This window comes from Xyrauchen texanus, chromosome 50, assembly GCF_025860055.1.
Source record: "Xyrauchen texanus isolate HMW12.3.18 chromosome 50, RBS_HiC_50CHRs, whole genome shotgun sequence".
NCBI lineage: Eukaryota > Metazoa > Chordata > Actinopteri > Cypriniformes > Catostomidae > Xyrauchen > Xyrauchen texanus.
Window position 1 is genome coordinate 18,343,715 of NC_068325.1, and position 14,965 is coordinate 18,358,679.

Below are 14,965 nucleotides of genomic sequence, written 5' to 3' on the forward strand. Positions count from 1 at the left end.
AACGATATTAGCTGAATGCCTTGAGGCATAATTTACACCGACGCAAACGCGCAAACACCCGGCTTTCGTTGATAGCTGCCTCGGGCACTTTTCAAATTATACAATGGAGCAATTACGGGAATGTCATTAAAAACCACAAGCGTGCGTGCACACACACAAACAGGCACAGAGTGCAATTTACTGACACACAAATATATTTGTCATTTTTGCAAGGGTCTAACGTTAACCAGGGAAAAAGTGGCAATTAAAATAATTAATTAGACATTTTTCGATTCTTTAATGATCCTTTAATATAAAGTTCAATTAAATTGTTAATTGAAGCTATTTGTGAATGTTTATTTGAAGACAAAATGAAAATATTTTGACTAGTGTAATTTCTCCAAAGTGACCTTTTGTTTTTATTCTAAAAGAAACTCTCGTGAAACACTTTTTGATAGTTTTTTGGTGCATTATGTATTTATTTTACATTCACACCATTTAAAACAAGCATTCAAAAATGTAACTATAACAAAACCACTGTCAGCAATCAAATAAACATTTTTCCATGTTGAAGAATTGTCACTCACACACAACTGCCTGGCGGCGTTCATGATCCGGATCTCGGCTCACATCATTAGTTTCCATAGCAGCCCGAGTGCCATTAAACGGAGCGTGCTCAGTGCAGCTCTGCTCTCCTCCGTCTGAGCGCAGCCAGCTCGCGTACCTGCCCAAAGCCATCGCTGCCGCAATCCTTCCTGATTCTCCCCTCTCTCTCTCTCATGCACACACACACTCTCCGCCAAATCAACAGCTGGCCTTTGTGATGTCATTCCTACCTCAGCCAATCAGAGCACCCCAAGGGCCGGGTGCAGTATGTCAGCACTAAACCAGGCTCCACCCTCAAGAGCCAATGAGATGGCCCCTGTGGACCAGAGAGAGAGGCAGACGGCAAAGACACACACACACACACACACACACACACACACACACACACACACACACACACACACACACACACACACACACACACACACACACACACACACACACGGACAACTGTGGCGAAGTGCCACTGTGGGACCGTCTGTCAGGGTTGGATCATGCCAGCACTGCAAATCCACCTCATTCAGTTGCCCAGAGTGCACATAAGCTACTAGTCGAACCCAGTGCCGCAGTCAAACACGCACTCTGCTTAAAGTGATGTTCCCTTGTGCTTTTAGCCTAGATTGATGGTATTCATTTGAAAATGTTTTGTCTTCCACGATACAAACCAACAAAATGAGCACACTGCATAGTGCGAAGCAATGCATGTCTTAATGAAAACTGTTACCTTTCGTAATATTCGATTTTGCAGAGGTTTAACTGCCTTCTAAGTCTGATGCTCAAAAATGCTGTCTATGTAGGCTCCTTGCTAGATATAATGCCCAAATATGCCATCTAGATAGGTAGCTTTCTAAGTAAGATGCCCAAAACTGCTGTTAAGACAGGCAGAACACTAGGTTTTATGCCCACAAATGCTGTCTATGTAGGCTCCTTGCTAAATATGATGCCCAAAAATGCTGTCTAGGTAGGTTCTTTGCTATATATGAAGTTTAGATATGCTACTTGAGGGAAGATGCCCAAAACTGCTGTTGAGATGTTGGCAACTCACTAGACATAAAAATGAAATTAAATAAAAAATGCTGTCTCTGTAGGTTCCTAGAAAAATAGGCAGCTATCTAGGTACGACACCCAAAAACGCAGTCTAGGCTGGCAACTTACTAGGCATGATGCTCAAAAAAAGATGTCTAGGTAAGCTGCCTAATAAATGTAATGTCAATATGCTGTCTAGGTAGGGAACTCACTAGGAACACCACCCAAAAAAGCAGACTAACTATACATCTCGCTAGGTGTGAAGCCCAAAACTGCTCGCTAGTTTTGATAGCCAAAAAAAAAAATACAAACAATAAAAATGCTGTCTAGGTAGGTTCCTAGAAAAATATACTGTCTAGATAGGCAGCTACTAGGCATGATGCTCAAAAAAGGATGTCTAGCTGAGCTGCCTGACAGATTTCAAGTCAACATGCTGTCTAGGTAGGGAACTCGCCAGGAACACCAAAAAAGCGGTCAAGCTATAGAGCTCGCCCAAAAGGGCTTTCTAGGTAGGCAGCTAGCTAGATGCCATGACCAAATAATGCTGTCTAAGTAGGCTACTAAATAGGTTTAAATGTCAAAAAAGGATGTGAAGGGAAATTCAATCATGCTTTCAGACTACACAAAAATGTGCACACAAAAAACGACAAATTAACAAATAACCTTCCTTTTGAAATGATTGCGGCAACAACTACCAACGTTTTTGTTTTAGAAAAAGGTCACACTGACAGCTACACAAAGCATGTCAAATAAAAGGAAAACTCCCCATTCACCAACCAGAATTTCCACCACTCCTTTCAGTGAGAAAATCTGCTAAATTTCAGTTAAACGGGGCATTACATGAATCTCATTTGCATAACAAAAGACCAGAGGGGGGGAGAGCTGCCAATGCTGGCTAATTGTAGCCCAAGATGCTGTTCGCCTGCGGAGGAAATGTGACAGCCGCGTTTATTCTGCCATCCCCCCTGACTGTGTCCGTAAGCAGGCGGGAATAGCCTCGGGATAAGGGTTGGAATTTACAGTCGGTGTCTAATAAGCACTTTGGGTAGGGTGGTGTTGTGCATTGCATTAAAACCTTGACCAAGAAATTTTACCACCATTGAATAAAAACAAGACTAAATGAAAAAGACACGGATTAATGAACCAGGTCCAGGTTGTTTTTATAGACCTAAATGCTATACACCCACTCACTGAGCACTTTATTAGGAACACCTGTACGACTACTTATTCATGCGATGTTATAATCAGCCGATCGAGTGACAGCAGTGCAATGCATAAAATAATCAGATACAGGTCAGGAGCTTCAGTTAATGTTCACATCAACAATCAGAATGGGGAAAAATCTGATCTCAGTGATTTCGAATGTGGTATGATTGTTGGTGCCAGACGGGCTGGTTTGAGTATTTCTGGGATTTTCACACACAACAGTCTCTAGAATTTACCCAGAAAGGTGCCAACAAAAAAACATCCAGTGAGCGGCAGTTCTGTGGACAGAAACACCTTGTTGATGGGAGAGGTCGGATGAACGGATGGAGAACGGCCAGATAAGTTTGAGCTGACAGAAAGGCTACGGTAACACAGATTACGCTCAATCGCAGTGATCAGAATAGCATCTCAGACCATAGTGTTCCTAATAAAGTGCTTAGTGAGTGTATATTTTTGAGACTATGAAAACATCTACCCATAAAATATGCATGAAGAAAAATGTACAACACAGTCTGTCAATTAGGCCACCATCTTCATTGTTTTGGGTTGAACGGATCACATGAATGTGTCAAATAACAACAAATACGTAATAGTTTTTTTTTAACATGTCCGTTTTCCCATTTCTCACTACAACGCGAATACAGTGTTTTCAAATGTATCCACTTAGGAGTGCGTTTTCAAAAAGCTCAGTTTTCGCTGGTCAAAAGCGCCATCTCAGTGTGGACGGTAGGCCAAAACGTAAAGAAACTTTCTAAATGTGGACGTAGTCTAAAACAAGATGTTAAGCAATTGTTGCGCATAAAAAGTCCATTGAAGATTAATGACAAACATGTGAGTATATGCTCATAATACATCACAGTTTTGAATTGCAATAAGCCAAATACAAAGAATCACCATACTATGATATTGCAAACCAGTTACGGATATGCTTTACGACAGTGTTTCTCAACCGGTGGGTCGCGACCCAGAAATGGTTCACAGATCTGTTTGGCCTAAGTGCTTTTTTCACCCACGCAAAATTTCTAGCAGCGGAGACAAATTTACTTACTCACAATCGGTGCTTTATTCGAGCTAAATCCTATGCTTCGTGATGCGATTGACACTTTTACAATTTTATAATAATAATAAAAAGAAAACACTCAAAGATCTAACATTATAAACAGCACTGACAGAAAAAAAAAAAAAAGAGAACATCGTGCATGCGCCAAAATAAATGTTTTCACATCACCCTTATAATAGTACCAGTAACTGTGGTATTTTGACAAAAATTGTATTGTTAATAATCTATTCGGTGGAATCTACTGGACCTAATTTTTATTACAGCTGTGGCAGTTGTAGTTAAAGTTTCTAAATGTGTTTAGGTTACTATTTCTATTTTATGATGTCTAGGTAAGCTGTTTACTATTATAAAGTCTAACTACATTGACCCAAACACAGTAACGAGGAGCCATTCATGGTCTCATTGACTAACCAGTGCTTATATGGCATTGCACTGTAAATATAAGGACATGAAGTTTGGACCTGGAAGGCTTATGGCGCGTTCACATACATCGCCAAGAGAGTGTTTCACGCGGCGCGATTACATACAAAGATACAAATAGACACGAACAGGCGCGAATTAAGCTAATGGCACGTTTCAAACACACAAATTCGCTTAATTCGCGTATTATATAAAAATCTGAATGGCGCGTTGACGCGAAAGCCTATCAAGATTGACATTGTCCGGATATCACTGATGTACTGACATAGTAGCAGAAGAAATCTGGAAAAATTCATGAAGAAATTGTTGTAGCGGTGTGTGGGCACAACGTATTGTATGACACAACGTCCTACATGTACAGAGACCGGACGAAAAAAAAAAGACATCGCTTGGAGGAAAGTGAGCGAGGAAGTTGGACTACCTGGTAAGTTCTGAAAATATGCGGGTCTACTTGATTTCACCTATTGGTTGCGCTTTACTATGAACCAAGTCGTAGAAGCCGCTCCTCATGTCCTTTTCCGAAAGAGAAGGGTGAATACTCGCAGGATCGTGTTACTCGCGTGAACGTGAGTTTTAACACAAATTTATAATGCAACGGTCAAACTCACGCAAGCAATTCGAGGTGAAAATTCTCTACCATTATGGATAACGTTTTCCTCAGGTGTAATGTATGCTCTGTTTGAATGATGTTTGATATTAAGAATATCAAACATCATTCTTTGATATTCTTCACATAGGCTCATATAAATAAATAGGATCATCAACTTTCTGTATCTTTTGTTGTCTACATCAACAACAACAAATTATGTCACTTGATTAATGCTCTTTGATTTGAAAACCATGTACAAAACCATGCAAGATTAAACAAAATGCGCCCCAGGCTACAATAAATCAAGGTTCAGCTTTTTATTGTGTTGTGCAGCCAATTGATGTCAAATGTAATATCTCGGTACTGAAGCAAAACCGGTTGACAACCACTTATTTACGCTACTTCTATGGATCTATGATAATGTAAAGCGGGATGTTTACCACTTGTTACACAAAGCACTGAAGCTGAATGACAAACAAGTGGGTAAAAGTTTGCAATATTATCGTTTCACAACCTGTTCCCACCACTAATTTTCTGTATGGTAATTATTGGGTGATCAGGGTGCATAGGGTCAACATTCAAGTTGGCGATAAGGAATAAGGAAATTGCAGATGGCTTTTAGTAAAAACTTAAGGGGTGTTAGATTGACCAAGTAATGTTACTACCTCCATAGGAGAAAAAACAAAAAGAATGAATGAAAAAGATTGGATTAATGGTTTAATGAACCAGTAGAGAGAGTGGAAGGAAGTGCAGTAGTAATTTGTATCGGATATTATCTCATTAGTGTGAAACGTCCAGCTCCACAATGATTACCAAAAGAGAGAACAGGTCAATAACTCTGCAGCGCACCAAAATACCACAGCGCCATGAATTACCATGCAGGCCATTATTCTCGTTAATACAGTGAGAAGAGAGAAGATCTGCTGTCCGGCGGCTTTTCAGCCATGTAAAAACAGAATGAGAAAACGTGTTGACATTTAAAGGTGACCGGTCACAACCGTCATTTCTCTCGTCTAGGTGGCACATTCAGGACCCGGTTACATCCAAGATAAATGTGCCAATGAAGGTTTTGTGGAATTCTGGATTCAAGATGTTTTCTTATGGCTCTCTCTAGGCAAAAATAAATCATGATAAAAGTATAACAATGCAGTTCAGTTCTAGATTCAAGGTACTTATTGGGTTAACAGGGAACAAATGGTGAACAGGTAACATTTAAGATGTTAACAAATCTTGAAAAATGCTTAAGGCCATTTTACAGCTTTTGGACACCATTACAACTGCATATTCCAATACTGGTTGTAATTCCGGGTTCAATACATGCTAGGCTTAATCGACAGCATTGGTAGCAAAATTATGATTTCCACAATGACCCCATTTTTTTTTTTTTTATATAAAGCAAAGGTAAAGGATACAGTGAGGCACTTACAATAGAAGTGAATGTGGCCAATTTTTGGAGGGTTTGAAGCAGTGGTCGAAAGAGGTCAACCGACAGTGGATTTTGCCTATACCGTGTTGGAAAAGGCAGATAACCAAGTAATCGGCTGATTGGTTTTAAAATCGATTAATTTCTTAGTCGGCACATACATAGAAGTCCAAGTCCAAAATTAATAAAATACCAGTTTATTTTTCAACCAAAAACCCAATAATAATCAGAAAAAAAGAAGATTGGGTTATAATATGGGACACTTAAAACAAAACAAGACTGAAACACACAAAGTACTCTATTTTTTTAAGTGAGGTAGACTTGGCTCTGTTACAATGCTCAATATTTAATATTTACCAAATTAAGCTTTTTATAGCCCATTTTTTATCATTATTCACAATATGAAATTGGAAACAATGTATATGCTGATGAACGATGTTTCTATATAGTTACATTTTTCTTTGCATGCCCTCACTTTAAGATAAAAACATTATTTTCAGGAGGAACACAAAGGAATAAAACAAAAAAAACTGAAAGCAACTATAGACACAGATAACCAATAAGTTACTTTTTGGAAAAAGTAACTATCAGCACAGATTAATCGGTAAACCGATACATCGGTCTACCTCTAGTGATCAACCGATATGGGTTTTCAATGTTGATTCCAATATCTAGAGAGCCGAATGGCCGATATAATTGCAGAAAACCATAATACAATTTTCAATTTAAATGTACAAAAACTTTCTGAAGAGAAAAACTTATTTTACACAAAATGTAATTTTACATAAACTCTAATTTGCATAAACTTGAAAAGAAAAAATAAACTTGAACAGAAAGTGTTGACCATTCATTGACAAATCTATTGGTAGATTTTGGAACTGACTCAACGGAAAGTTAACACTTGTGTTAATCGGTCAATTGAACATCGCTATTGGCTGATAATCACAAATGGCACTTTTCCACTGCACGTTACGGTTCGACTTGCCTCAACTCTAATCGTTTTACTTTTCTGAGCTTGCATTTCCACAGCAGTTTAGTGCCATATCAAAGTAGGTGGGATTATAGGCTGATCGTCATAGTTGTGCCGCCTCTACTGCCGTGACATCACCTTAAACACAACACGACCTGACTAAAACAATAACACGACCGCTAGCTGTTAGCTGCTAGCTCATTGTGCAGCATAAAGCAGTTGTTGCATGGTGATTTTACACAAGTGTAACAGTTAAATTGGCCTGGTTGTTTAGAAGCTTCCAGCAGCTGGTCAACTAAATAAAATTAAGCCTTCAAGCAGAGTATAGAGTTAACGTAACAAAACACACCATCCTCCATCGTGGATCAACGCCAGTCCAGGGCACTCTCCCTCACATTGCTCGCCGGTTTAGATAGCGTCCATTTGGTCGAACCCCTTCCACTTTTCCTTGATGGATCTGTAGTCACTTAAGTTTTTTTTTTACTTTTCCCTACACTGTTGGTAGGTCCGGTGGTTGATGTTGCGGCCAACAGCTGATACACTTCGTGAGAGACATTTTCGTCTCGTTCATCGCTAACGAGTGGACCATCTGCACCTTATTTATTGACCACAGCTTGGTTTTGCACACAGCCATTTCCAAATAATACAGTTATCGCTGTTGATAACATTAAAACTAGCGGGTTGATGTCGCGCGTTGGAAATCAGTGATCTGCAGGATTTTGACGCCACGTTTAATATCGGCTCGGCTCACTTGGAACTTCGACTGAGGTGGTACTAAAAAAAAAAAAAGAATCAGGTACCAGGTACTAGCCACAGTGGAAAACCCCAAAAAAACGATGAGAGTCGAGTTGTACCGTGCAATGGAAAAGCCCTAAAAGTAGCCAAATATTGGCTGATTTATTGGCCTGGCGTTATATTGGTCTATTACTAGTTTAAAGGCACAAATGTGAAGCTTATTATTTTTATAAAAACACTAACATAAATTCTTCTATTAAGACTAGTGTATTACTAGAGCTGTAAAATTGTTTCAATAGTTTTTACGGCCGTTTTATTGTCTACGGCGTTGCAAAATTGGATATAATTTTACAAAGAAAAGGTGATTAAGCGATTTTATCACAGTGAAATCATGTTAACACGCATATTGTTTACGTCTTGTGGCTATACTTTTGAAACAATGAGTATTTTAATGTTTACAGATTGGCTATTTTTCACATCCATTGCAAGTGCCTCACTATAACCTTGATTTTTTTTAAAAGGAGGGACAAGCGAAAATAAACTTTTTGGTGGGAATTAACATTACAACACAAATGTTGTCGATTGAGCTGAACTTGTATGAAACTCAGAATATTCCTTAAAACCAAATAACACTGCATTCATTTTATGGTATATATTGATTGAATGTAGAGCACAAACATCTTAACTGTAATAGCTTATACCATACTAATCTGAATGTTCCAGCAGTATATAGCATGTATACTGTGTGTAGTATGGTCATTTTCTATACATAGAGTATCACCCGGATGACCCATTTACCAAAGTGTGCAGTATACAACTGGAGCACAGTGCATCCCACAATGCAATGCTCTTGAATTGACATTCCATTACCAGTATTAACTGGTACTGATATTAGCTGCAACTTAACATCTTCCTGAATCATTACTTTACCAGATTGCAGACATTTTCTCACACACTTGGATAAAAAGTTAGCAGTATACAGTATGCAGTCAGCAGTACTATAGAGTTCTTAGCAGAGACATACAGCAGGAAGGATCTTTAAAGTGTAAAAATCATTGAATAAAGGCCATCACATCGTCTAGACTCAGACTGTGTAAACGAAAGTGAAATGGACAAATGCAGTGCGGAGTGAAGTGAGGCTCAGGTGAATGTTCGGGGAAAGGGGGTTGGGGAGGTGAGCAGGTGAGAATCCTCCCGTGGTGATGCAGATGAGCTTGTACGAACGGGAGCTCGTGGATCATTCCTTACCGCAGCGCCTCCCGCGCACCAACATTAATAATCGGCATGACAGAAACAGGCCGGCGCCGCAGGAAACCAGGACGCCTAACAATACACTGCGTGAGCATTTAATATATAAATAAATAAAAGAACAACAGCTGAACAATCGCAAGGTCATAAAGAACTCTGTCGCAAGAAGATACATCATGTCAGCGGTTTAGAGGAAAAATGTTTGTTAAAAAGTTTGTGCACCAGATACAGGTTAAAAATATATATTGTTTGGGAGTGCTGGTGGTTAATGATTTCAATCTGCTGTATATAGCTAGTATGTATGCTGTGGATAGTACGAATAGCATGATGACCTACTACTTTTGGCCCGAAGAACATGCGCAGAATACTGTATTTCACAATGCACTTCAACTCATTATTCAATCGGACTGCAAAAAGTTTAAGAATTTCTTTGCATAATTGTATCTACATTGAAAAATAGAGTATTTTTTGTCCTATTTTCTGGTAAAACTATCTAAAGATGTTCAGATATCTTCAGATATTTGTACTGGGAAAAACATCAATACATTGGGGCCTTAATTACTATATATACGTTTGCATATTTTACCTTCGAATCTCTCTCTTTTTTTTTTTTTTAAGTCATTTATGATGTCATTTAAAACAAAATTGCAAAAACATGACTAGTCCATGCATATCTGTTTTACAAATGTATAGCAGTCAACACTTTCAATTCACGACACATTATATTTCTATTTATTCACTTGGCAAATCCCTTTATATAAAGTGACTGGCAAATGAGTAAACATACAAACACAAGTGATTAACTACAAGAAGCCAATTATATTAGTGTAGCAAAGCAGAATTTAAACGAAGAAATAATTGTGAATATGCCGATATTAGAAGTTGGGACGATAACCATTAATTATTTATAAGATATGGTACATAACGAGAATGGCCAATATTATAAATCTATACTAGAGTTAGACCGATTTATTGGGTTTACCGATTAATCAGTGGCAAAAGTTGCTTTTTGGAATACCGATATTTTCCCCTCTTTATTCCTTTGCGGAGCGCTAGAGGATGCATAATTTTCATCCTCAATTCAATGCATATTTTGTTATTTTAATTAGACAATCAAATGTTATAAATTAAAGCGAGGGCATATATACAATGGAAGTAAATTAATGGCAAATTAAGTTTGACAACAAATGTGCTGACGGGGCACGTTTCTATATACTCACATTTTTCTTTGCATGCCGTCGCTTTTTAAATTAGAAAGAAATTGTGAATACACTGATATTAGAAGTTTGGCCAGTAACTGATTATTATTTGTGGTGGTGGTGTAGTGGGCTAAAGCACATAACTGGTAATCAGAAGGTTGTTGGTTCGATCCCCACGGCCACCATCATTGTGTCCTTGAGCAAGGCACTTAACTCCAGGTTGCTCCGGGGGGGATTGTCCCTGTAATAAGTGCACTGTAAATCGCTTTGGATAAAAGCATCTGCCAAATGCATAAATGTAAATGTCAATTATTTATATGATATGGTTAATAATTATAAATATATACTAGAGGTAGACGATATATCGGTTTTACACATTAATCAGTGCCGATATTTATAGTTTGCAATCAGTCATAGGCCTATAAATCAGGATTATGGTCTTCAACATTTATAGCTTGTATTTTGTACCGATAAATCGGTGCAGATAATTGCTTTTTGAAACTATCGGTTATCTGCAAAAATGTACGCCAATTTTATTTTCTCTTTATTCCTTTACCGGGTGCTAGAGGATCCATATTTTTATCCTCAATTCAATGCAGATTTTTCATTTTAATTAAATAATCAAGTGTTCTAAATTTAAGTGAATGCAAAGAAAAATGTATAGAAATGTGCACCGTGAGCACATACATTGAGTCTCCAACTTCATATCTTGTGAATTCACACAAAACCCTTCATGTGGTGAAATTATAGGCTAAAAAAAACTTAATTTGGTAAATAGCCAACTTAAATGTAGAGCCATCGTTTTAAAATAAGAGTCACATGTGTGTTTCCGGCTTGTTTATAGTTAAAAAAACAAAACGAATCAAATTATTATTGTGAATTTGGTTGAATAATAAACTGCAACTGGGATTTTTTATTTATTTTGAACTCTTGGAACTGTGGCTGTCATAGTGAGGAAAGATTAAGGCGACTTTATCAATCAGCAAATAGTTTTTGTTTTTTAAAAACTATCGGTTGATTAATTGGTTATCAGCCATTTCCAAAAGCTTAGTTATCGGTATCGGCAAAGCCCACTATTGGTCGACCTCTAATCTATACTGTTTATCATGCTCTAAATAAAAAATAAATTTAAAAAAGTATAAATACGGCAACTGTTTTAATAGTGACTGACCGATATTTTGTCATTTTGAGACTATCGGCATATAACGTGCCCATTTGGCCAATTAGAAGCATCCGTTGCGTTCCAAATTCATGAATAATGCACAATTTCTGTTTTAATCTATTGAATGTGAATAGACCATTATTTTCTATTTTTATCGGCTTCTAATATCGGCCTACTCAAACCGATAATTCAAAAAATGCCACAATTGCCCGATACAGACATGGTCATAATATAGTCCAAAGCAGAAATAGCACAAATTTCAAGTCAATTTGTAAAAGTAGAAGTATGGAACATCTTTCTATAAGTCAATTTGGTTCAATACCAACCATAAGATAACATGAACAAAGAACATCTTGTTTATTAACACAAACATAGTCATATTCGTGACTAACCTCCTTCTAGTGGTTTGATCTCCATCACAGGCCTTGATTAATGAGGCCTTGATCTTTAGATCAACCAACACAAACAACCCTTGAGCTATAAAAACCAAACAGTAGTTCATTTAGATGAAATAATCATAAATAAACTACTTGAAAGCACATACACGTCTCTGATTTATTCAGCTGCATGTTTACTTACTATCTAGTGTCTGGTCTCTCCTTGGCCCTCATAAACAAGATCAATTGGCATATTTATTTAATAATTATGAACATCAAAACACTGCTTGTTTACAAAACATTTTTTTACATTTAAAAATCACAGTTTCTGTCATCTAAGGCTGATGTTTTGTTTCAAAGTCTTAAATTAAGATTAAAACACTGTGGTGTGCTAACACATGGTAAAGCTAAGTGAGTTTAAACATACACTGCTCTTCCAGATCACTCAAATTCACAGGAATAACACAAACATCAAGATATTTAAGCGGTAAAGGAAGGTACATCTGCGATTGGCTTACCTCTAGGACAAATAGGAGTGGAGAAATAGGAAGAAATAATGAGTTTAATGGCTGCTAAAGGCTCAAGTCAAAGCTGTCGGTCTGTCAGCGACATTGAAGACGAAAGACACAAACACTTGGAAGGAAAAATATGTTTCTATCAAATGAAATAGACATTTTTAACCGATAGATGGCGCAGCGTGGCCCAAAGATACGACAGAACGATGACTCAATCAAACATCTAAATTATTTATTTAATAATCATGTTATTAAAAAAATAAAAAATAAATAAAAAGGAATTGGCTCAAATATAAGTTTATAATAAATGTGTATAATTATATATATGAATACACAAATATATTATAAAATATCAATAAATATAAACAATATATAAAAAATTAAAATAACAGTATTATTAGCCAACTATAATATTTTGATTAGGAAAAAAATACTGATCAATACCCGTGTTGGGTAAGGTACTCAAAAAAGTAATTAATTACTAACTACTAATTACATCTTCTACAGTGTAGTTAGATTAATGTACTAATGACTCTTTCTGAAACATAATTGCACTACTTATTACTAAATACTTTCTAAAACCCTTATCAAAATGACGAGGATAGACATGAAACGGTTCTTTTAATTCTTTCAAATAAATCAGATAAAATCCAATAAATTATTCATGAACTGGCCAAATAATTTAAAAGGGCTGCGTTTAATTAGAAAACACATATTTGAACATTAGACGTTATATTTCTATTTTAAATTCACCATTGTTTTATTTATAATTTTTTAATAGTCTATACAGTATTTAACACAATTACATCAGAAGAAACTGTAATTCAATTACTGAAAATACATTTTTCATTGAAAAAGCCATTTAATTATAGTAATTAATTAATTAGTAATTCATTACACCCAACACTGATCGATCCACAGAGTCACTAATAAAATATAAATAAATATGTAGTATAAATGACATATAACTGATTAATAGTTCAACATAGAAGTTCACAGCACTGAATAAGAAATATCTGTGGTTGGATTTCACTTTTTTCTTTAGGATCTTTGTTTATCAAATGTACTTTAATGTCACGTGATAAGAGTTTAACTAACCGTTGATCAGTTTTCCTGTACCGGAAGTACTGCCCTTTTGATTCGAGCTGTTTTTCGCTCTTGGGTTTGTTTACATTTCTGAGATCCAGAGAATAGTGAAAGAAGCCCAATGAGTGGCATTTACTATTACAACTAAATACATTTAGTTAAAAATAAACTAATGGCTCCTCGGGAAAGATGAGAGCAACTTTTAAAAATAAACACATTTGAAAATACCAGACGTCCCCTATTAAAAGTTGTTTTAGAATAGTTTCCTCTGTTTCCAGTTACATGTCTTGCACTTCATCATACTAGAAATAAAACACAATAATAAAAAATTAAAGTTTTCATTTATACCACAAAGCCTCTCGTCGCGCGTATAAGACGTATAGTGTGCCCCTGTGACGTCACTGGCTGTATTGCCGCGAAATGTCAAAACATGGCAGCAGCTCTTCTGAAATAATTTGAAACCAGGATCCTCTTGTGGTGAGTGTGCTTAAACTGCGTTATTAATGAAGTATTAGAGTTTTATTAGAGTTGTTCTATAAGCATCCATGCATTAATTGTGTTATCCTATTGTGCAACGTACTAGACTACAAACTAGTATTTATATTATTTAGTTATGATTCATATTACACATTTTGTTATGCAGAATTGAAGGCAAAATAATGAGAAGAAGCCAGCTTAAAAACCTTGTGGAATCTCCTCTCCGTGGCAAGGATGCACTCCAACTCCTTCCAAAAAAAGTGCAGGAAAAACTGATGCCTTTTCAGAGAGAGGGGGTCTGTTTTGCTCTCTCAATGGATGGACGGTTAGTTTCTATCTTAGTTTGACAATTTCTATCTATCTACAGTGGCAAGAAAAAGTTTGTGAACCCTCTGGAATTAGCTGGTTTTCTGCATTAAATGTTCATAAAATTCAATCTCATCTTCATCAAAGTCACAAGTAGAGACAAACACAATGTGCTGAAGATAGCACACAAACAGTGATAATTTTACTGTCTTTGTTGAACACATCCCATCAAACATTCACAGTATGTGAACCCCATCCTTTGGCAGCAATAACCTTAACCAAGCATTTCTGGTAGTTGTGGATTAGACCTGCACAATGGTCAGAGGGAATTTTGGACCATTCTTCCTACAGAACTGCTTCAGCTCAGTCATATTCTTAGGATGTCTGGTGTGAATGGTCATGAGGTCATTCCACAGCATCTCTATTGGGTTAAGGTCTGGGCTCTGTCTGAGACACTCCAAAAGGGGGATTTTCTTTTTTCAAAGACATTCTTTAGTGGATTTACTTCCATGTTTAGGGTCATTGTCCTGCTGCGTTACCCAACTTCTACTGAGCTTCAGTTGGTGCACAGCAACCCTGAC

At 36.9% G+C, this 14,965-nt stretch overlaps 2 protein-coding genes across 2 annotated transcripts in view; one reads left to right on the plus strand and one right to left on the minus strand.

Moving 5' to 3' along the window:
* Positions 1–763, minus strand: part of LOC127641075 (R3H domain-containing protein 1-like) — a 47,012-nt gene extending 46,249 nt beyond the window's left edge. The window contains 1 exon segment of the mRNA XM_052123839.1: positions 567–763. The gene's annotated coding sequence lies outside the window, so the exon portion shown is untranslated.
* A 13,210-nt stretch (positions 764–13,973) lies between these two features.
* zranb3 (zinc finger, RAN-binding domain containing 3) overlaps positions 13,974–14,965 on the plus strand; it is a 68,661-nt gene continuing 67,669 nt past the window's right edge. The window contains exons 1-2 of the mRNA XM_052124306.1: positions 13,974–14,078; positions 14,245–14,403. Of these exons, the coding sequence (XP_051980266.1) occupies positions 14,261–14,403 (143 nt within the window). The 5' untranslated portion in view covers positions 13,974–14,078; positions 14,245–14,260. The remainder of the gene's footprint in view (positions 14,079–14,244; positions 14,404–14,965) is intronic.